Source organism: Ramularia collo-cygni (genome assembly GCF_900074925.1).
Source record: "Ramularia collo-cygni strain URUG2 genome assembly, contig: RCC_scaffold08, whole genome shotgun sequence".
Lineage (NCBI taxonomy): Eukaryota > Fungi > Ascomycota > Dothideomycetes > Mycosphaerellales > Mycosphaerellaceae > Ramularia > Ramularia collo-cygni.
The window spans coordinates 23413-46236 of NW_019716262.1; the positions used below are offsets into that span (position 1 = coordinate 23413).

The 22824-nt window shown below is 52.0% G+C and overlaps 9 protein-coding genes; 7 read left to right on the top strand and 2 right to left on the bottom strand.

Moving 5' to 3' along the window:
• Positions 1-278: 278 nt before the first annotated feature.
• RCC_05535 (related to Extracellular metalloprotease SMAC_06893) lies at positions 279-1281 on the top strand (the record flags this gene model as incomplete). XM_023770805.1 has 2 exons in its annotated part: positions 279-1106; positions 1171-1281. The coding sequence occupies 2 exons, from the start codon at positions 279-281 to the stop codon at positions 1279-1281; spliced, it is 939 nt and encodes a 312-aa protein (XP_023626573.1).
• A 640-nt stretch (positions 1282-1921) lies between these two features.
• RCC_05536 lies at positions 1922-3523 on the top strand (the record flags this gene model as incomplete). Of its 2 annotated transcripts, XM_023770807.1 has the most annotated exons (3): positions 1922-2136; positions 2248-3422; positions 3486-3523. In XM_023770807.1, 3 exons carry the CDS (start codon positions 1922-1924, stop codon positions 3521-3523), a joined length of 1428 nt encoding a protein of 475 aa, XP_023626575.1. The 2 variants fall into 2 exon arrangements, with proteins under 2 accessions (XP_023626575.1, XP_023626574.1); XM_023770806.1 differs by having other exon boundaries at positions 2248-3523.
• Positions 3524-3981: 458 nt separating this feature from the next.
• RCC_05538 (related to peroxisomal membrane protein 20) lies at positions 3982-4411 on the top strand (the record flags this gene model as incomplete). XM_023770808.1 has 2 exons in its annotated part: positions 3982-4191; positions 4244-4411. 2 exons carry the CDS (start codon positions 3982-3984, stop codon positions 4409-4411), a joined length of 378 nt encoding a protein of 125 aa, XP_023626576.1.
• A 797-nt stretch (positions 4412-5208) lies between these two features.
• Positions 5209-8154, top strand: RCC_05539 (uncharacterized protein; the record flags this gene model as incomplete). Its single annotated transcript, XM_023770809.1, has 1 exon — positions 5209-8154. The coding sequence occupies one exon, from the start codon at positions 5209-5211 to the stop codon at positions 8152-8154; it is 2946 nt and encodes a 981-aa protein (XP_023626577.1).
• A 424-nt stretch (positions 8155-8578) lies between these two features.
• Positions 8579-10356, bottom strand: RCC_05540 (related to HNM1-Choline permease; the record flags this gene model as incomplete). XM_023770810.1 has 4 exons in its annotated part: positions 8579-9150; positions 9201-9313; positions 9374-10188; positions 10261-10356. 4 exons carry the CDS (start codon positions 10354-10356, stop codon positions 8579-8581), a joined length of 1596 nt encoding a protein of 531 aa, XP_023626578.1.
• A 2083-nt stretch (positions 10357-12439) lies between these two features.
• On the top strand, positions 12440-15219 carry RCC_05541 (related to Bacillus licheniformis esterase; the record flags this gene model as incomplete). XM_023770811.1 has 4 exons in its annotated part: positions 12440-13284; positions 13349-13698; positions 13748-14854; positions 14933-15219. 4 exons carry the CDS (start codon positions 12440-12442, stop codon positions 15217-15219), a joined length of 2589 nt encoding a protein of 862 aa, XP_023626579.1.
• A 216-nt stretch (positions 15220-15435) lies between these two features.
• Positions 15436-17176, top strand: RCC_05542 (related to NOL1R protein; the record flags this gene model as incomplete). XM_023770812.1 has 2 exons in its annotated part: positions 15436-15636; positions 15695-17176. 2 exons carry the CDS (start codon positions 15436-15438, stop codon positions 17174-17176), a joined length of 1683 nt encoding a protein of 560 aa, XP_023626580.1.
• A 1029-nt stretch (positions 17177-18205) lies between these two features.
• On the top strand, positions 18206-18748 carry RCC_05543 (uncharacterized protein; the record flags this gene model as incomplete). XM_023770813.1 has 2 exons in its annotated part: positions 18206-18618; positions 18670-18748. The coding sequence occupies 2 exons, from the start codon at positions 18206-18208 to the stop codon at positions 18746-18748; spliced, it is 492 nt and encodes a 163-aa protein (XP_023626581.1).
• Positions 18749-19675: 927 nt separating this feature from the next.
• On the bottom strand, positions 19676-22294 carry RCC_05544 (related to SNF2 family helicase/ATPase PasG; the record flags this gene model as incomplete). The annotated part of the gene is made up of 1 exon (XM_023770814.1): positions 19676-22294. One exon carries the CDS (start codon positions 22292-22294, stop codon positions 19676-19678), a length of 2619 nt encoding a protein of 872 aa, XP_023626582.1.
• Positions 22295-22824: the final 530 nt, after the last annotated feature.

Consider the following 22824-nt stretch of genomic DNA (forward strand, 5'->3'; position numbering starts at 1 on the left):
GACCCGCCTTCCTGGTCTTTGTCACTTGCGGCTCTGCTGGCTAGAACCCGCGTTCAAGACGCAAACGTACAACGCTCAATGTGGTTTCCCCACATGTTGAGTGCCAGCATTGAGTACTCAAAGCTAGGCGTGCAGACGCTGTCTAATCATGATTTATCTATAAACTTGCCACATTCCACAAGGCTACAGCATTACAACTTGCAAGAGCAACTACTTTCCTAATCATCGTCGATCTCTTTCTCAATCTTTTCCACACGACCAAGGCAGAGATCGACTAGATGAAGAGCTTGATAACTATCGTCTTGGTCGCGTTCGCTGTGGTGGCGTCGGCGGCTTTGAACGGCAACATAACACATTTTGTCGATCCGGCAACAAATCTGACCATCAAGCACTTCAACTGCGGCGTCAGCAGAGCATCAGCGTCGAAGCACTATAACGAGACTATCCGTTTTCTATCTCGCAATACAAGACACAGCCAGATTGGAATTGGCACCCGCGCTCCTGCCGTTGTCAAACGGCAGAAGATTTCTCCAGCTCTAGTCATCAACACGTACCTCCACCTCCTCACAACCACTGCGAAGGCCGGGACCGTAACCAAGAAGCAAGCAACTGCACAAATAGCGACGTTGAACCGAGCGTACAAACCTATCGGTATCACTTTCAAACTCATAAACGTTTCCATTACCACCAACGATGCGTGGGCCGTGGCGGAGGGATCAAATATGGATGCGGTTAAGGAAGCTCTGCGTAAAGGCTCCTACGCCGACTTGAACCTCTACTTTCACTCAGACCTCACAGGTGGCATCCTCGGAACTTGCACTCTCCCCTCCCAGGTCACCGCTGGCATGGCACGTTCTCAATACGCTTCGGACGGATGCAACATCAACGCGAACACTATGCCCGGCGGGGCGATGACTGGTTATAACGCGGGTATGACAGCTGTCCACGAGACAGGCCACTGGCTGGGCCTGCTCCACACTTTCGAGGGGTACTCTTGTACTGGCGATGGTGATTCCATTGCGGATACACCCATGCAGGCTACAAGTACTGATGGATGTCCTTCGGAGCCTGCCAAGGACAGCTGTCCTGGTGTAACAGGAGTCGATGTAAGTTTATTTGCAAAGATGACGTTCATGCGATCGGTGGAAGTCTTACTGACCTTCTCTACAGGCCATCCACAACTACATGGACTATAGCAGTGATTCTTGCTACACAAGCTTCACGCCTGGCCAAGTGACTCGCATTGGCACTCTTTGGAATCAGTACCGGAAAGGATTTTGAACGTACGGTACTATCGTTGCTTGAAGTTTGCGAATAGCGTAGGAGTTACGGTGCACATYATCTCATGTTTAAACATTGTACATATCGATTGCACAGCATTGCTGACACGAGTCTCACATTTCGATGACTTGATCTTATCCAAGACATGGTTGGCGACCTTATCAAAAGGTTCGCCCCAAACTTAAAATTGCGCCTCCACTTTCCGCCTAGCAGCAAGTGACCTTGGACCGCCTAGGCCTTTTCCAACCGCACCGCAGTCCTACCGCTCGCGTGGCATGACGCCCGCCGAGAAAGTGATAACTATCGGTCGTTACCTCTTGCGTAGAGATACACATGTTTCGTTCATGATTACATCCCCTGTAACTATTGCCGGTATAGATACTTGGGGATTCCCGCTTCCCTCTTTCGTCACCTCTTAGGACCTCACTTGCCTTTTTGTCTGTCTGAAGAAGAATTTGTTACTGGATCAGCTTTCGATAATATGGAGACCGTCAAACGACGACTGTCCTCCGCCGGAGCGCGGCGGAGTGAATCTATACATGCCACGAATGCGGACGCTGATCTTGCGAAGATGGGCTACAAGTCTGAATTACCGCGGAGCCTTTCTATGATCTCAATCCTTGGAATGTCCTTTGCGATCATGGCCGTGCCTTTTGGATTATCGACGACGCTATACATCACACTGGTCGACGGACAAAGCGTAACGATTCTCTGGGGCTGGGTTTTTGTCTCGTTGATTTCGCTATCGATTGCTGCGTCTCTGGCTGAGATTTGCGCCGTCTATCCTACTGCTGGCGGAGTGTATTACTGGAGCGCCATGATGTCGACTAAGAAATACGCGCCGATCGCTTCTTGGTAAGAGATGGGGGGTAGAAGGCATGGGAGAGTCGAGGAATGTTTCTTTGACTACCCCTACGCCTTTGTCCACGTTGAGACTACCGGGGACATAGCTAATGGTCTGTCTAGGACAACGGGCTGGTTCAATCTAGTTGGAAACTGGACGGTCACCCTTAGCATCAACTTTTCCGGCGCTCAGCTTATTCTCAGTGCAATCTCCCTTTTCAACGAAGATTTTGTCGCGAATGCATGGCAGACTGTGCTGATGTTCTGGGCTGTTATGCTGGTATGCTTTCTTGTCAACGCTTTCGGATCCGCATACCTGGACCTTTTCAATAAGATATGCATCTACTGGACTGCGAGTTCCGTCCTGATCATCTTGATAACACTGGTCGCCATGGCCGATAACTATCGCTCCGCTGAATTCGTCTTCGCACACTTTGACGCCAGTCAATCCGGCTGGCCGGATGGCTGGGCTTTCTTCGTCGGACTGTTACAGGCTGCATACACCTTGACAGGTTACGGATTAGTAGCATCGATGTGCGAAGAAGTGCAGAACCCCGCGCGAGAGGTTCCAAAGGCCATGGTCCTGTCTGTCGCCGCTGCAGGCCTGACTGGACTGATCTACTTGATCCCTCTCCTGTTCGTGCTCCCGGATATCATGGCACTGCAGGCAGTGGCCAGCGGACAACCCATTGGTACGCTTTTCAAGCTTGTGACAGGCTCCAAAGCAGGCGGGTTTGGTCTGCTGTTCTTGATCCTAGGAATCTGGTTCTTCGCAGGCGTCGGTGCTTTGACCGCCTCAAGTCGCTGTACATACGCATTTGCTCGCGACGGAGCCATTCCAGGAAGCCGATGGTTCGGAACGACCAACGCCAAGCTGGACATTCCTCTCTGGGGCCTAGTCCTTTCGACGGTTGTGGATTGCTTGCTTGGGTTGATCTACTTTGGCTCTACAGCAGCCTTCGGCAGTTTCACTGGCGTCGCCACGATTTGTCTGTCTTGTGGCTATGGTCTCCCCATTTTGGTTTCTGTGCTTCGGAAACGCAAGATGGTGAAGCACTCTGCATTCCCGCTGGGAAAGTTTGGCTACGCGATAAACATCGCCTGTCTTACCTGGATCGTATTAGCAGTCGTGATTTTCTGTATGCCGGTCAGTCTACCGGTTACAGCCAGCTCCATGAATTACGCTTCAGTAGTATTCATGGGTTTCGCGGCGATCAGTCTTGGATGGTATTTCATTAGGGGAAGGAAGACGTTTACTGGACCTCCAGTGGCGGCAGACGCTGATCCAACTCTTGAGGGTAAGCCTCATCCGGTCGACGGGGATGGTGAGCTTGGATATGATGTTGACGAGCCTTTGAAAGTGTCGAGCCACAGCGACAGCGGGGCAAAGTATAGCTGAAGCGTTGCAGGAAATCGATGATGAATACGAAAGAGGTCAAATCAATAGTATAGCATCAGAAATCTTCCATATCACTTGCTGTTCAGTTCGACGACCATCGGTTGACGAGTCTGGAATCTCTATCGTCAGCTCATCGCACGCCGATTCCGCTGCGGCGGACAGCGGATGCTGGAGAGAAGACGCCGCCTAAACGAATCCACACCATGGATGAACTCAAGGAAGCTGTCGGATCGTGACCGTTGCGCAGGGTGTAGAACGGATGTGCTCGTGGTGTGTTCTGTGTGCTTCCCGCCAATCTCGAGATAACGAGCTCTTCCACTCGGAGGTCTGATGGGATCATTATGTCTTGCAAGACGGAATCCATAACGGTACCGGTGGACCGTCCGCCGTGCGTCATAATCCAGCCGTGGTGAAGGAGAAGCTGGATCGACTACACCTGTAAACTGAGCAATTGAGTGATGTTGTTGGGACAAGAGTGTCTCCCCTCCTTGGCTGCATGCTCCTCGCAGGTCCCCGGCTACGTCTCTCACGCCGAGCAGTTCGCGGCCAAGGGTGTGCAGGGCATTTACATCGTCGCCATTAATGACGCATTCGTCACACAGGCCTGGAAGGAGAAGCTCGGCGTTTCGAACCCAATCGTGCACTTCCTCGCTGACGACACTGGTGATGTATGATGCTGTAGACCATGTGAAGAAGTGGAGATGCTGACCATGATCGTAGTTCACTACCGCCGCGGGCATGGCCTTCGACGCTGCTGGTCTCCTCGGTAACACTCGCTCGTCGCGCTACGCCGCCATCGTCGAGAACGGTGTGGTCAAGTCCATCTTCGTCGAGGACGAGGCTCCCAGCGTTACCGTAGCTTTGCCGAGAACGTCTTGCAGGCTTTGAACTAGATTCAGGATGATATGGAATGATGGGTGACACGAGATGACACGATGATGATACCCTTTGCAGCTGTTGAAGGGATGGGATGGATCAAGCCTCGAAGTTTGCTTCAATCTCAACTTAGATGCTTTGCATGAACGTACCTCGAAAATCCATCTCTTCTTTTCACGGTATCTTTGTATTGCCCGGTTGCAGTCCTGCTGCTTCAAGACGCGGTCGAGAGACGTCCAAAATGACAGTTGCTGGTTCTCCGCGCCACGACTCGAGGATCACGCTGGTAACAAGCTAGATATGACCACAAAACAGGCGCATGCTGTCGAGGGTCCAGTGTGCCTTCGAGCGAGATCCTTTTCGTTATGATCCGAGWAAGGACGACGTCTCTGACTGTTGTGGAAGGGCAGTCCAGGTACACTAGACTTCAGTTTCACTGTCCCTTGGGTGTCACGGTTCTCCATATTTCGAGACATGTTGTGCGTCCACCGTGACTGCCTTGTTCGTATCACATCTTGATGGCAGGCGCGTCTTACTGATCCTCTCTCTGGAGTTTTCTTTGAACATTTTGTTGAACATGAGCAGAGGATGAAACAAAGAGTCGGAGACGAAGACGCACCCCACGCGAGTAACTTCCGCGCTAGAATCACGCGCCTCAAGCTTCCATCACGTGTGTGCGTGACGATGATATGATGGTAAAAGGCGCAAACTAGAGAAGCGCGGCTACAAATTCGCTCACATCGCTGCTCGGTTCCTTCACAGCGGAGCAGCGCTCTTTGGCCATCTTGCTGCATGTTGTTCAGTGMATAATGGCGCCGGCGAGGAAGAAAACGAAGACGGAACCCGCCGATAACGAGACATTGCCACCGATAGAGCCCAGACATGACGATGGCGGAAACACAAAGAGTGGAACCGGTGAAAAGTCCACTTCTACCCCCGGGAAAGAGCACACACGTGCGGGGAGCTGGTATTCAACCGCCGCGTCTCCATGGCGAAGTGGGACTGCCAGCAAAGCTGCCGTCCTTGTAGCACAGGTCGCCAGAGAGAGCATTTCAGTCGCCCAGGGCGTGAGCTCTTCTAGCAGTGAAGCTAGGCAATCAGGAGAAGTCAAGTCGGACGAGGAAGGTAATACGAAAGCGAGACGGCCCTCGCAGAATGTGAGCAAAAGCTTCAAGGGGACAACCTCACGTAAGAGCGTACCTCTCRTGGCGGAAGCGACCAAGGTGCATGCTACGAGCAATCTTCCCAGCGTACCCAAAGGTAGGAAGACCATGGGCGAAAAGAGCGGCGGGGCCAAACAGTTGGCAGTGCAAGAGGAGCGCAAGGAGGTGAAGGACGGAGGAGGCGAGAGGAAGGAGACCGTGGTTGAGGAGGCACCCTTGCCTCCCGAGCCCGAGGCTGAGACAATGCAGGATGTTGATCTCAAGGACGAGGTGAAAGACACAGAATTGACGAGTGTGAGGACTAGCTCTGGGACGTGGTTCGGCTGGTGGTCCAGGCCGGACGACTATGGTAGCGATGTGGATAAGAAAGACGGTGGGAAAAGCGCGACCAAGGTGGCATTGGATGCTGCTGTAGATCTAGATGCTACAGGGAYACCTTTACCAGGGACGCCGGAAGACGAAGCGACAAGGACCATTGCTCAGCCGGACGCTATCGTTGAGGAGGAGGACGCTACAGGAGCTCTCCAGCCCGAAATGAGTGTCAACACGTCCTCGGGCAAATCCTGGTTTGGACTATGGAGCAGCAAACAGAACCAACAAGCTGTGGCCGAAGAGCAACAGATGCGGGAGTCTGAGGAGAGGGATCTCAACGAGGAGCAGCCTGCTATAGAGGTCACAGCTGATCCTGGCACAACAGCCGAGGACAAGACTTCGGCAGAACCCAACGTTACCACAAGAGCGAAAGACAGTGACAATAGCGATGAGCGACCACGATCTTCGGGGTGGGCGTTCTGGTCCAAGGAGCCGGCTCCATCGGCAGATTTAACGCAGAAGCAGATCGGTGAGCTGGCTGTTGCTGATACACCTAGTCAAAGCCACCCCGAAGCTGCACAGTTTAACGAGCAGCGCGAAGATCGTAAACCTGAAGGGCTTGAAGGGAAGCGCAATAGCTCTTTGCTTCGCCTAAGGCCAGGCAACAACAAACGGTCGAAGGCTCTTTCAGGGGAAAACACGGCAGTTGCCACTCCAGACGAGTCACAGTCTCAGCCAACGCCAATCACGTCAGGCCGTGAGACACCCGTGGAAGTGCCAGCGAAGGCCGTGAGAATCGAGAACGAAGTTCCACAATCCGTCCAGCGGGGAAAGAAATCAGATGTTCACCATCGTCYCAATCTCATTCTTCCGACATTTCGTGACACATACCCTCTTTCCTCCGCCCCGGGATTGATTGACCGCCTGACCTCATACGTTGGCCAAACGCTCCACATATCGRGCTATGAACCTCCCAGGGCTGCGAATCATCCTTTCATCAACCCTACGCCGCCCAAGATACGCAAGGCCATYGCGATCGGCGTTCATGGCTTCTTCCCTGCTGCATTTCTGCATAGATTCGTAGGACAGCCGACAGGAACTTCGATTCGCTTCGCCAACTATGCAGCTGCGAGCATCAAGAGTTGGTGTGCAGAGCACCAACCCGAGATCAAAGGTCTGGAAGTTGAGAAAGTTTCACTCGAGGGAGAAGGTTACATTTCTTCACGAGTCGACACGCTTTGGAAACTTCTCCTAAACTGGCTGTCTCATCTCAGGTCTGCTGATTTCATACTGATCGCTTGCCACTCCCAGGGCGTTCCGGTCAGCATACAACTTATCGCGAAGCTCCTGCAGCTCGGGTGCCTCAGTCCGAACGTGAGAATCGGAGTCTGTGCAATGGCCGGCATTAACCTTGGACCATTCACTGAGTACAAGAGCCGCTTCCTTGCGGGATCTGCTTCCGAACTTTTTGATTTCGGTGACAGCGCTTCAAAAGTCTCAGTCGCCTACGCAGATGCGCTCGACATCTGTTTGCGCCACGGCGTTCGAATCACCTATGTTGGCTCTCTTGATGATCAGCTTGTCAGTCTGGAGAGTGCGCTTCACGCGCCGGTAACACACCCGTATGTCAGCCGCACGGTGTTCGTTGATGGAAGAGTTCACACCAGCAATTTCTTGATCCACCTCGTCGTTTTCGCTGCCAAATTACGGAACTTGGGGGTCAGTGATCATGGACTGCTTCGCGAGCTGAGCTCACCTCTAGCTGGCTCAATTGTGGGCGGAGAAGGGCATTCGCGTGTTTACGACGACCCTGCGGTCTACATGCAAGCTATTGAATTCGCACTGGAAAGTACAGACGTACAGGCTCCTGTCGTCCCACCCAAGGGAAGGCAAGCCTCGCCTGATGCTACGCCGGATGACAAACGCCGAAGTCTTGACGGAAATAGGAGAGCTGGTCAGGCGGGCTATCCAAAGAACATGACTGCTGCGAACCACATGCGACGTGGGAGTCTTTCCTCGCTGAACTTGGCAGGGACAGGGATCGCACCGACCACCGCAGCCTATGGAGCACCCATTGGAAGTGCTGCACCGGCCGAGAAGAACCCCTTTGTCCTTCCTTGGGCTGTTAGAGGAATGCTCTCCGAGGATATAGTGAAGCAGGATCCTCGACTTCAGCAAGAGGTCAAGGAGCTCATTGGGGAGTTTGAATCTTGGAGACCTGTCAGTAAAGGGCTGAAGGATGTGAGATGGAGACTCGAGGGTGTGAGGAGTTTGCTGTAGATGTTTTGTGAGTGAAGGCACTCCAATGACCATTAGCGAGCGATTGGTGGATTAGAACACGCGAAGGTGATGGGAAGAATGGTGGTTTTTATTTGGGACAMGGGACACAGGACTCATTGCGAGCGTTTACAGCGAGAGCGGGCATAGCGAATAGACTCCTTTTGATAACGTCAAGTTGTTTGCGTCCACATTTCGACCAATCTTGCACAATGTTCTCTCTCGGTACAATCGTTGATTTTGGACAAGTTAGTAGCCACGCAATTGGTAGAGCTGCTCATCAAAAGGCGGAAATACACGTTCCGGCTGAAAACTGTCGCATGCCTTAGTGGGCGAACTGCACATTGATAGCTTTGAGAGGAGAAGAGAGGTGCAAGAAATCCTTTGAACATTCCCATCATAATGTTTGTGGCCTTTCCATCGGAATCTATATGCTTTTACCATTGCCGTTGACATCTATCGATACATCTCCGAGCTCCCGCGTCGGAAAGCCCTCGGGACTATGCGTAGCCGTCAAAACCGGAAGATCCTCAAAGTGTACTTTTGGTCCCGAGTAGTTCTTTTGCCCATCCACAAACCACTGGATGAGAGAGATGATGAAGACTACAGCGAAAGCAACAATGCAGTAGTTCATGTTTGAGCCGCTCACTGGGAGCTCTGGCGGGAAGACGAACAAGACGGTTGTCACAATGACAAAGGCAACTCCGAGGATGTTGACTGACCAGCCGAGCCATTCCGGAAGCACAAAGGAACGGGTTGGAGGAAGCATCCGACGACCACGGAGTAAGTTGATGGCGACCGGAATTCCGTAGGAGACACCTAGCGATACCACAGACGCCGAGACGATTGCGTTGAATGCGCTGCTTGAGCCGAGGAAAATGAGTCCGAAGATGACTACCACGACCACGGTGAGACCGAGCGCCTCAAGAGGCACATCGAGCTTTTTGTGGACGCGGGAGAATATCYGGGAATATGGCAGCCCGCCATCTCGAGCGAATGCTAGCACATTGTCAGTGGATGTCACAGGGAGATGAGGCTGCGAGTCTTACCATAAGTCATTCGAGATGAAGTGGTCATGATGGAGGTGGTCGCAAATAGCAGGCAGACCAAAGGGAATATGAGCAGGCAAACAGTGCCGGCGTTGCTATTTGTGGCGTTGAATCTAATGAGATCTCGTCAGTAGAGGCACCTTTCTGCAGTCAGGTTGTGGAATGATTCGTACATGATTTGATTTAATGGCCCAGCTTTCGAATTAATAACCTCGGTGATATCTCCAGCAACGAAGAGTAAACTCGACAAGAAGACAAACCCGGTAAAGAGTCCAATCAAGACACAGTAGATCATGATCTTCGGTCCTTCAATCGCAGCATTGGGAATCTCTTCGATCATGTGGGCGGTGGCATCGTATCCAGTAAGGCCAAGACTTCCCTGAAGCAAGCCCAGCATCCAGGCGATCCCGTCCGGCCATCCTGTCGTGTTGATGAAATTCCGGTAGACGAATTCTCCGCTGCTGTAATTAGGAGAGGCACATGACAGCACAGTGATACATATGATGATGAATCCAGAAATACTCCAGATGATTGCTGTCTTGTTCACCAAAGGTAAGATCGAGTTTCCAAAGGCATTCAACAATGCTGCAAAGGTGTTGTATCCGATGTATATGAGGAATTGGTGCCACGCTGGTGGCTCATAGAAGGGATGATACAGGTGGATGATGCCAATGATGATCTGGCTGCCGAGTAGACCTCCTGTAGCGACTAGAGCCATCCATCCAAAGCAGTTGATCCAGCCAGTCACCCACGAGAGGATTGGTTTCCAGCTATCCCATGCGATGATATGTACCCAATGATACTGGCCTCCAGCGGTCGGATAGGCCGATAGAAACTCTGCCAGTGATGCAGAAATGCATAAGTTGAAGAATCCCGCTGTAACGAGGCCCCAAATGACCGAAGTGGATCCACCAGAGGGCAGAGCCAAGCTCATCGATGTTGATAGTGCGGTCCATGAGTTGAGAATTGCAAAGGCGAGGCCCAACATCTGAGCAAATCAGCATACATCTTCATCATCAGAGGCCGAGGGTAGGCCTTGAGTTCCATGCTTGTCACTCACAGAAAGAGGGCTGAAATTCCTCTTCAATTCCTGCTGGATTCCCAAAGCAGCCAGATGGTCATCGTCGGCCACGAGGCTCTGCCGTCTAGAAGCCATGACTTTGAATTCAACTTCGAATATGAATTCGAATCGAGGTGGGACTCCTCGTCGTTCGCAAAGGGAGTCTGAGGAACAACGCCCTACATGCGGAGAGAGGCGTGATCCATTTAAAGTTGCCTCTATCGGCATTATCGGCCAATGAATGGGCCCTGCCTTCGCTTGACACATTCACATCGGTAAGTTTCTCTCATGGTTCGGCCCTTTGGCCTAAGACAGATTGATCAATCTCCCATCCTTAGTATGCTGACACGCTATGCTAGCTCTCACTCTATACACAGTCGCCTTCAACACGCGATAGACTGATCTGTCCCACCGCCCGATCGCGGGGAATGGGATTGCCGCGACTTGGCATGATGGCTTGGAAATGCTTGTCCGGATCAAACTCAAAGTCCAGTATCGGAAGGGATTGCCAGAATGGGCGATTTGCCTTGGCAGATGTTCCAGTCTACAGCTGGTGGAGCTCTCTATGCATCAGAGCGGGTTGACTGGAATCTTCAAATCTCTCACCTCGCGTCGATTGGCTAACAGCCTTGCTGGATGCTGGGCGCCTCTCGGTCTCGTAGTCCCTTCAATGTGTCACGATGCCGTTCACGTAGGAGCGGTCGGCATATTATCGCGACAGTGCCGTCGAAGTACGACAACCGACCACTGCGATACGGGCCTGCACACTCTCTGGGCTAACGGCGTCCATGCTTCATCACATGGATACACACCGAAGTCTAGGACTCTTCCAGCTAGAATCGCATCCTTTGGGCATGGCCAATGCGAAGATAAGAAGCATCAGGGTTTTATTCGTAGTCGCGAAGGGCCGTCTTTTTGCAGCTTGCCGGGAAGCAATTTGTGATATGGCGACGCCGGGAATTTGTGTCACAGCCAATGCGAATTGAGGAGGTACAAGGTAGAATGTCTCTTTGCAACGGACATTATTCCTGACAATCAAAGCTCCTCGTTCGCTGAATGCTTGCAGAAGGGGTTCACTGCCAAAGCTCGAATGCCAGCTCGAGAGAGCTGAACGACCAATCGACGCTTCAAGCTTCCCCACGCGTAGGCTTCCATTCTTCCAGCAGGCGTGCAATCGAATCTCRAGCTGTAGGGCGCATCTCCGCCCTCTATGTCGAGACGCTACCGCAAGACGACGTGAGGTCTGGTGTCGGGGAGGTTCGGGTCTCACTGCGAGCTTTCCATCAACAAGTAATCTCCGCTATCTCTGGAGCGATCTTCACTTTGATGAGACGAGGTATCAAAGTCGCAGTTCCAACCTCGCCCTATGAATCAGGGAGGCTATAGAGCAGAGATAGTAGATGGAAGCTCGGACTGCGATTCTGCGATCCGGCATTGCTCGCCTCGTCAAACGCCTTGGAAACACGTTCGAGGCCATCCAAGATGGATACCTACGATAATGCAGCGTTCAGACCCTTGGAAGAATCCTTCTACAAGGTGTGACATCGMATGTTATGTCGCCTCGGCTCGTTGCGTGATGCATTGATGGTAGACGGAAGGTGTCTCCTGTCAGGCGGTTCGGCGTCGACGTAGAAGAACAGGTAGTATTTGGCTAGATGCTTGTAGGGCAGATAGTACCTTTGTTTGCCTCTCAGTCGGAATTCCGTTTGTAGTTATGAAGCGCCTAAGGTAGATAGGAACTACTAAGGTAGGTAAGGTAGGTACACGGAGCCCCGAGCGTTCTTCAGACGTCGCCCCGAAGTGGGATGTGATGCGAGGTGGAGAGAAGAATGATGACCAATAGAATCGAGAGAAACGTAAGGGGTGCGTAATCACTCCCGGGATTATGGGACCACCCGGCCTTCCCGCTGCCGATGAAATCATCCCTGCCTCATCGTAAAATACGAGACATCCGGAAACACCGGCAGACATCGAACAAAACCTGGCGAGGATTATTAGACTCGGACCTCTCGTTGCAGGATGGCGGGAAGGATGGCGCACTGCCACTTTCCATGCGCCATTGCGTAGACCTTGAGATACAACAATGTCGACGACGGCGGAGAGCAGCTGAACCAGAACAATATATACATCACCAAGAGCCTGCGCTCGTCATCCTTGCTGGGATTTCCAATCTGCGATAATGATGGACGCCACCGCAACAACTCGGCCTGCGAGCCGCCGGGCACTTGCTGACCTTCAATACAATTCCATCATTGCAGACCAGGCAACTTCCTCTGATGAGGAATCTCCAGGCTCGCGCGAAATTCGCGGGGAGCAGGCCCGAACTGCGATAGGCGTTTCAATTGGACGGGAGCAGACCAGATTTACCTCGCCCAATACGCCCGCAAATGAGAAGGCCGCAGCTATAGAAAGGGAAGGCGGTTTCTTCGGAACGGTGCTTGATGGCACAGCTGAAGGCTTTCCCGAGACTGTAGATGATGATGACGATGAAGAAGATGAGCGCGAATCTGCCCAGCGAAACCAGGTGGGCTCATCGAGCAGACCAGGCGCGAGGATACCTTCTCCATGGCGCGTTCCAGATCCCAGGCAATTCGGTACCCAGCGATCCAGCAAAACTAAATCCATATTGCATGCTGGCTTCTTCGGCCGGAAGCGCTCCTGGTCGGGTCCAGATTCGTGGTTATCTTCCTTGCCAAAAGGTTTCACTTTTTCGTCCTCTCGTGAACAGTCCAAAGAAGTTCGAAAAGTTTCGAGTTCACCCAGACGATCCACTCTATACACTGAATCGCGAACTTCACCTCAAGATGCGAGCGAGCCCGAGTCTTTCAAGCAGAGCGAGGAGGCACGGGCAGCCGTGGGGACTCTGCCCACGAACTACCATCTCCAACGCATCAAATCGGGCACGACGAGGCCACCACAGCTTCGAAGGTCTACCTCCGACAACTCACTCGTCACGCAGCGAACGCTTTCGATGGTATCTTCTTTGGGCGATGATACTCGCTTCGAGCACATCTCGGAACAGGTGTAAGTAGCATCAAGTCATCTCACGGCTGATTTCGCATGATGCTGACGTTTCCCTCGTTTTTAGAAACAGTAGATTCAAAGCGATAAAGGACAGTCTACAGGACTCGAAGATTAATCTACCCAGCATGCCTTCCATATCGAGCTTCAGCGTCTCTAGCTTTACACCCGACTTTATGAACCGTGAACGTTCAAACTCGTTATTCGCAAGGCCATTGAACAGCGAGTCATCCGACAGTTTACCTCATCGAACACGGAATCCTCAGAAACCTGTCGATCCCCTGACAAGACAGCCCTACTCGTCTGCGAAAGCAGCCATGTCAGAGAGCTGGGACAAATCAAGCATCGAGCATCCACATTTCAGCCAAGCACTAGAACAGCTCGAGGGCGACGTTGTGATACTGGGAGGATATCGAGGTGCGACTACTCCAGCTTCGACACCACACAGCGCGCTGACTTGCCACAGGTTCAATTTTGAGATCAGCAGAGCCGCCGCATCGTCAATTATGGGTTCCAATCAAAGTCGGATTGAACCTTCGCAAGGTAGATCTCGAGTTGGCAATCGATGAAGATGGTGATGAGCGTGCGACCGAGACCGTAATCCCCGGTGGTATGCTGAGTCACATAGGACCAATTGACATCTCACGGAGGCTTTTTAAGCGTCTTCGATCATGTGAGAATGCTCGTTCCGGGAAGCTCAGAGTGCACGACTACGGATACGATTGGCGTCTTCACCCTGCCCATCTGAGCGCACAATTGCTCAAATTTCTTCAAACACTACCAAGCAATCAGCCCGGCGTGGCCAATTCTGGACGTGGAGCAACGGTTCTCGCGCACTCGCTTGGTGGTTTGATCACTCGTCACGCGGTGAATCAACGTCCAGAACTCTTTCGAGGCGTGGTATACGCCGGAGTGCCAACTACATGTGTAAACATTCTCGGGCCGTTGCGTAATGGCGATGAAGTCCTCATGAGCTCCCGTGTCCTCACAGCACAGGTCAATTTCACCATACGGACCTCTTTCGCACTTCTTCCTCTCGACGGAAGATGTTTCTTTGACAAAACAACAAAGGAAGAGTATCCTGTGGACTTCTTCGACCCGCAGACATGGATTGACAATCGCTTGTCGCCTTGCGTTGGCAGACCGCTGCCACCACTTTCTCCGCCACCGAAGCCTACGGGAATTTCTGGCTATGTCAATTCGGTCACCAGTGCATTCCCAAGCTTCTCTCTTCCTCGTCGAAAGAGCGTCTCTAGCCCGAGGATTCCAGGCGACCTATCAAAAACCACTGCTGTTGGAGGTGTAGAAGCGCCGGACACGATGGGATCCAACGCGAAAAGTAGCGATGTTGCCATGGCAAGTGGGAACATAGCCACGGATACTGATCCGAACGATGCCGATGATGAGGAACATCAACCTGCTTCGGTGCGCACAGCCGTAACTCTTCCTCGGGAAGAAGCCATCGCGTACCTCACCAGAACACTGGCCACGGTTAAGAAATTCAAGGAGGAGTTGTTCTTCGATCCGAAACACGACGCTGCGAACCTTTATCCGCCAATCGCGGTAATATACGGTAAGCATCTCAGTGCATGCCGGGCTCCGTTGCGTGGATTTCTCATTCCGCCTTTCGTGCTAACACTTCATGCTACAGGGAAAGATACTCCGACTGTGTTTGGTGCTAAGATCGATGGTAGAGAGGGTATGAAGCATGCAGATTCGTACGACGAACTAGCATTTGCTAGCGGTGACGGTGTCGTCCTGGCAAAGGCAGCAATGGCTCCGGAGGGTTACAAAGTAGCAAAAGGTGGTGTCGTAAGCTCTGAAAGAGGACATGTGACCCTTTTGGGCGACATGGAAGCTGTAGGGAAATGCTTGAATGCCATCATCAAGGCCAGAAGAAGAGGTGTTGGTGTAGGATCAGAAGATGTTGGTAGATGATATGTTGTATAGTCAATGTTTAACATACACTGTAAGTTTTCGAACGACCATCCGGCACTACCTAGTATGTACATGCATGCAATACTATACCTGCGTCTTGGAGTTTCGCGCTAGTCCGATCCACGGCGCACCAGACCGCAACATGGACTTTAGTGGGCCAAAATTACATCTGGGCCCAACTTCATCGCCTGCTCAACGTGGCAGCGAACATAAATAATGTCTTTGTATCATGAAGCCGCAGAGATTCTGACTGCAGCAAAGAAAGATGGAGGGTCTCTCAAGTCTCTAGTGTTTGGCCGCAAGACTTGGAAAACCGATGGAAGAATTCTCTTTGCCCTGACGGCAGAGGCCGCCAAATGGAGCACCGTTCTGTCCGAAGTTGTCGAGAAGAGCGGGATTCTCAAAGTTGAGAAGAATGTTGGTCTACAGGAACCTTTTAACAAATCGATCAACGATTGCTGACAACGACGCGAAGCTCACGCCAATCCTGGCCCTCCTTCTCACCCACGATCTTCTCCTCGCCAAAAAGGGAGTCGCGTTGCCACAGACTCACGGTCTCAATGCTATCATCAGCCGGCACAAAAATCGACTTTCTGCAGAGCTGACCAAGCTGARGATCCGGCTTCGTCTTGCTTCGCTCGATGAGCTTCGAGCTCATGTCAACTCGGAAAATGCCGGCGATGTTCAGATGAATGAAGATGGCTCGGCACCCTATCGACATCCCCGATGGATACGAGTCAACACGCTGAAAGCTACACTAGAGGACGAATTGGCCACAACGTTTGCAGGCTACACCAAGGCCAGGAATCTTCAAGAGATAACCCACGCAATCCCAGGAAGCCGTGTTCTCTTCATCGACGAACATGTGCCGAATCTCATCGCTACCGTTGGTCCCGAAGATCCATCCAGCTTCAAATCGTACAAGACCGGTCGCTTCATATTCCAAGAAAAGGCCTCTTGCTTCCCAGCTTACCTGCTTGATCCTAAGCCGGGTGAGGGCGACGTGATCGATGCGTGCGCGGCACCGGGGAACAAGACCACACACCTGGCTTCAATCCTGGCCGGTCCTGCTCCTTCTGAGGACAGTGCCACAAAAAGTCGCGTCACGGCGTGCGAAAAGGATGCCGAGCGTTCCAAGACGCTCGACAAGATGGTGAACTTGGCCGGTGCCAACAAAAATGTAGTCATCAAAGCAAAGCAAGACTTCCTCCGAATCGATCCCAAGAAGAAAGACTCGGCAAATGTTGTCGCACTGCTTTTGGATCCCAGTTGCTCTGGAAGCGGGATTGTAGGCAGAGATGAAGCAAGCGTGACGGTACACCTTCCATCAGCCACTGCAGAGGATTCGGCACCCAAAGGCAAGAAGCGGAAACGGAGCAGTAAACCAGCAAAATCGGAGCCAGTGCCAGAGCCGGAAGCACCTGTCGCCATCGCCGAAGAAGAGGCCGACGAAGTGCCTGAGGATGGCTCGAAACTGAAGGCCAGATTGGAAAAGCTGTCTACTTTCCAGCTTCGGCTTCTGCAGCATGCAATGGCATTCCCAGCAGCTAGACGGATAACCTATTCGACTTGCTCTGTACACGCAGAGGAGAACGAACATGTCGTTGTGAAGGCCCTACTGTCTGATGTTGCGATACAACACGGGTGGAGCATCATGAAGCGATCCAATCAAGTTGACGGTATGCAGAGATGGCATAAGAGAGGACACGAAGCAGATGCACAATTTGCTTTATCAGAGACCGGCTCCTCCAAGGCAAGGAAGAGAATGAATGTTGCGGATGTTGCAGAGGCATGCATCAGATGTGACAAGGCTGGCGATGATGGAACCATGGGTTTCTTCGTCGCTGGCTTTGTAAGGGACGACTCTGACAAAGCTTCGGTAATGGACACTGCCAACTCGGTGGGGAGTGATGATGATAGCGATGAATTTGAAGGTTTCAGTGAGGACGAAGTATAGATCACATCGCATGGGCTGTGCCTTGTGACAAAATCATAAGAGCAGCGGCTAGCGACAACAAATCAGGCTCAGAGCTATTAAGACGAGGACCTTTTAATAAAATCATCGCTCTCGATTAGCTCTCTCCACTATCTTGCGGGCAGCTTTAAAACTGCCAGTCTTTCCTCTCCGGTCATCCTTCCGTTCCCTTCAACGCTCAGCCAAGGCATACAACATGGAAACCTCTGTAGATCGCGTGGAGGACTACATGGGCAGCCTGAAGCTGTGCATCCGGTGGCAGAAAGCCAGAATGCGCGATATCGCTTTTGCGTGCAGATTGATCAAGCTTCCCTAGATTCCTACAAGACTGAGCGGGATCCGTGGGTGAACGTTATCATGCGGAAGTGGCCCTATGGTCCAGAAGAGGATGACTATGACTATGACGATGACGATGAAGATGAAGATGAAGATGAAGACGAAGAAGATGACGGGCTTGAGGAGATCGAGGGGAGTACCGACGAGGACGTAGGATGGTGTAAAGTCAGGACGATTTCTCTGCAGCCGAGCTGCTTCTCGACTCTTTGCGGTGCAAATGCATGGTATATTGTTTACCAGCGGCCACCTCTCGTCGCTTGGTAGATGATACCTTGTGAACCTAGTATTGTGGCGAAACAGAGCTGGGAAATGGACGGTGCGGCCTTTTATTCAACACACATCACGTACATGATAAAACTCGATTTGAGTAGATATCTACCAGACGCCCAGCGCCTGTGCCTAATAAGTGTTCTCGAATGTCCTCGGCGCGTGGGCACTCTGTCCTGGCAGGAAACAGGAAACAGCGCATTGTCATTTGACAAAGATCCACCCACTACTGTTTGTCTCATTCACTAAAGCAACTCATTGTCTCCATGTGTCACTTTCTTTGATGTCTTTATTCATCAGGAGACAATGAACTCGGTCCGAGACACTGCCATATCTTTCCGCAGCTACCCTACCACAACTCAAACATTTCCACATTTGCTTCTCACCACACCACACCACACCGCAACCATGAGACGCTACTCTTTCTACCATGTCAAACCAACCCACTCGACGCTGGAACGTCGAGGACTCGACACATCCAACACCTGGCACGTCGCAGCAATCGTGTGCATATTCATTGCTTGCTCAATGGTACTGGCCTTCACCGCCGGCAAAATCAAGGATCTAATCCGGAAACGCAGACTCAAGGCACGGGGGGAGGGTCGTCATCTCCGTGCATCTCTTAGTAGGTACCCAACTCGCTCTGGACGCGAAGTCGAAAATGGACCTTACTCTCCCTCTCCCTTCGATGATGACGAGAGCAAGGCCGAGTCGGGACATGCCGTACATATCAATATGCCTTCTCGACCATTGAATGCGTATCGAAATGTTCCATCGCGATCGATGCGTGACGAGGAAACATACAGGCAGCTGACCGCAAGGTACGTATCGCCACACGCTGGTGGTATACGCGAGACTCACATTCTTAACAGTGGGCGGAGGCATGATGGTTTCGAGGCTACGCCGCTGGACGGCGCTCGATCGGAGGAGCATTACGGTAGACGATTTTAAAAAATTGTTCTGTAAAATAGAATACAATGTATCACATTGATTTCAAACTATATTCGTGTTCCAGTGCTCTGTGTTTTGACCGTCGTGTTGCCGGGACGTCTTGACGAGTATTGTGAGGGCGGATTTCTCCCCTGATTCCAACTTCACCCCCTGAAATGCGAAGTGAAAACGCCTGCGAAGTTCTGCCAATTTGCGTTTCTCTACGGCAAGTGCGATTTCCAGCCATCGAAATACCGACCAGTAGCTAGCTATACTTGTGCTATTATTGCTTTGAGGAGTGCGAAAAGTGATCTGGATATCGTAGTGTGCGGCGTATCACTTCAAGGTGAGATTGGCCGCGAACTTTTTCGCCTCGCTTTGTTCTCCATGGCATTTGGCTTTCTGAATGTCTGAATGCCTCAGAAGCAGCATGTTGAGTAGGCACAGGATGTCAGGTTTGAGAAGAACAAGAAAAAGCTGTTGGTACATTACTTGCTAAGCATCCGTTATCAACTCGTGGCTCCACTCGTCCATTCACTCAAGCTTCTGACAGGCCAATTATATAGCGACTCGAATCTTCGCTCCGATAGTACACTCATCGCCGATGACGAGAGCGAAAGAGCTGTGGGTCACACCACACCAAAGATGTAGCGCCAATGGGGCACTCGGCGCCCGATTCCAATGCGGAGGACGACACAAGAAGATAAAGCATGGATCCAATCAACGCCTAAAGCGTTCTCCCTGTGGTCGAAGCAGAGATACGTCGGTATGCATTGCTGCTGGCAGCAGGCCTCGGTACAAATCCTAGGTCGGGTCTCGCATGGCCCTTGTGCAACTCGTCCGACTCCTTCCACCTCGTAGCACACTGAACCAACAATGCACCAATCAAGAACTCGGGCAAAATCCAGAATTTCATGTGACGGCAGCAACAGCATCCTCACTCGCAAATCACTTCTGCAGACTCTCCAACAACCCGTTGCCGCCGGCCTTCGTAGTGACGGCCTTGAAAGCAGCGCCGATGACATCGACGCCCTTCTCTGCGCGCTCAAACGCCTCCTCACTTCGATCCGTCAATATAGCAAGGTCGGCATCACTGAGCAGTCCCTTGCCATCAGCAATATCGATCCTCTCGCCATCGTCTTTTCCAAGAAGCTTCTGCAGCTCGGCAAAGTCCTCACCACCAGCTTCACCCTTGGTGTTGCGGAATCGACCCTTTTGAATGACAAGCTTCTCCAACCGACGCTTGCTATCTGCTTTCTCCAATAGCATCTGCTCGACAGTGCCCTTGGTGGCGAATCGATATACAATAACTGGTCTAGTCTGTCCGATTCTGTGGGCGCGATCCTGAGCTTGGAGGTCCTGCTGCGGATTCCAATCAGAGTCGAAGAGCAGGACCGTGTCTGCAGATGCAAGATTGATGCCCTGCCCACCAGCACGCGTGGAAAGCAGGAAGACGTTAACCTCACTCTTTGGATCGTTAAAGTCTAGGATCTGTTGTTGCCGGTCCGTTTGTGCAACCGTGCCGTCGATCCGGCTTGTTGGCCACCCGCGAAGCTCTCGGCAGTATGTATCAAGCAGATCCAGTTGTGTTTTGAACTGAGAGAAAATCAAGATCTTGTGGCCTCTGGACAGAAGCTCGGGCAACAGTCGATCGAGCAGAAGCATCTTGCCCGACTCGGTGACTAGTGTTTCATCGACAGGGGTGTTATCGTCCATGTCGAATGGGTAGTAGAAATTGTGCGGAGAGTTGCAGCACTGTCGAAGCTGCATGATTGGGTTCTGCAGTTTCTTCTGTGAGATCTCTCGCTTTGCCAACGCGAGTGTCTTGGCTCTTTCGCTCTCTTCTTCATCGTCGGAATCCGTCGGCTCTTCCGCAGTGGAGGATGGTTCATTCTCCAACTGCTTGAAGTACTCCGCGTCAGAGACTTCCTCGTATCTTTGGCTCTTCTTCGCCTTTCGCGATCTAGAAGTAGTGCTGACGTTTGTAGCAGGAGTAGACGCTCGACTTGACTYGGCGCTCTTGTTTGGCGTTGAAGAGGAACCAGCTGCCTTGCGCTTGAGACTCCTACTCCGAGCGCTTGCTGGAGTACTTGCTCCGCTGAGGCTTTCCACCACTTTGTTTTCAAGATACGCCCGACTATTCCCCTCAAGTATCTCATGGTAAAGCTCTCGCTGTGTTTGCGTTAGCGGAGCGTACAGGACGTACTCCCGCTTCTTGGGCAGAGACGTCTCAACATCAGCTTTCACTCGCCGCAGTAAGAATGGCTTCAAGATGGCGTGAAGACTGGCGACCAGGTTCTTCTTACGATCTTCGGAGAGGATTTGCTCATGACCTCCCTTCTCTTTCAATGCGGAGAAGTCGAACCAGCTCTCGAAAGATTCGAGCTTGTCGAAAATGCTGGGCATGAGAAAGTGAAGCAGCGACCAGAGCTCTGTAAGGTTGTTCTGCAGAGGTGTACCGGTGATTAACAGTCGGTTGGCAGACTGGTATGACTGCAGCTCGCGGATGAGACGACAGTTGAGGTTCTTGATCCGATGGCCTTCGTCTATGATGATGAACTTMCAATCGAAATGAGCGAGATGCTTGCGGTCATTCATGCAGATTTCGTAGCTGGTGCATATGACTGGGAAAGTCKCACTGCCAGGACTCCGCAGCTCCTTTCGTCGAATCTCTTCTCGCTCCTGTTTGCTGCCATGGTATAGCACAACGGGAATTTTGGGCGTCCACTTCTTAAACTCAGCCACCCAATTTGAGGTTGTGCTCAATGGTGCAGCGATCAAGAACGGACCATTGACGCCTCTCTCCCTCAAGAAGGCCAGAAATGAGATTGTCTGTATCGTCTTCCCAAGACCCATCTCATCAGCGAGGATTCCGTTCAGTCCATTTTCGTACAACGATGTGAGCCAGTCCAGGCCTTCCAGCTGGTAGTTCCGCATCAAGCCTCCTGACACCAGGTCTGGCTGCTTGGCGGATCTGAGATTTTGCATACCAATATCACCAGGCTTGACATCGGCGTCTTTGGTCTCTTCTGCGAGCGCCTCTGATATGGACGTCTCGCCGGCCTTTGCCTTTACGTCATCTTTCTTCATGTAGTCGGAGATCTTGCCGCCTTTTGCACCTTTCGCTGGCTTTCCCCTTTTGGGCAGCTCCCTCTTTGCTGCCGTACCTTCGGTCTGGGCTTGAGTCGCAGCTGCCGCTCTCGTGGCTTTTTTCTGGCCTGCCTGTGCTGCTATTTCGGCCTTTTCTTCCTTCTTCTGTGCTCTCTTTTTACTCTTCTCATCCTTTGCTTCCTCAACCTCGTCCTGTTGGGTCATCTGCTGCAGCATGATGGCCGAGTACAGCTTGCTCTGGCTAAGCAGATACTCCAATGCCTTGTATTTCGTGTCAACAACATCCTTGCCGCCCCTGACATCCTTTTCTCGCTCAGCAGCCAGCTTCTTCTCGTGCTTCTCGTCCTCTTTCCGCCGTTCCTCCGCCATTTGGGCTTCCTCCTTCTCCATTGCCTGGGAAGTACCGCCGCTGACAGCAGCATCGTCCGGTGAGATTGGTGGCGTAGATTCCGACATGACGGGTTCCAGGAGAAGGGCACAGCTTCCTCGATGCTACTGTCTAGAGGCTACAATCCTGTGGAGCGTTGGTGTATTCACAGCGAGTAATCTACCAGCAAGCACAATGGTCAATGAGCTTTGGGGCGACATCGTCATTGATTTTCCACGCGACGCGACGCGACAAAGCGCGATCGCGATCTCGGATCTTGGACGGACCCGATCGATCTGTGGTGAACCTTCTTGATGAAGGAGCTCGGCCAAGGGGCTTAAATGCAGTTCACCAACATTTGAGAACAAACACCTGCTATGCCGGCCTCAGACATGTGGATGCCAGCGAAATCGCATGCCACTGAAAGACGTCGAAGGTACCTTTCATGACCCCTCCGACTGCAGGGCGCCCTACACAGACGCAGAGATGACAAGAAGGCATTCTACGATGACACTCCGCTAGAGTCAACACGCAACAAGACTGAGCTCTTTGCACGCTTTATATTCTATAGATTTGTTCCGTCACGCCCTGACTTTGATGTCTCTGGATCTGTTTGCTC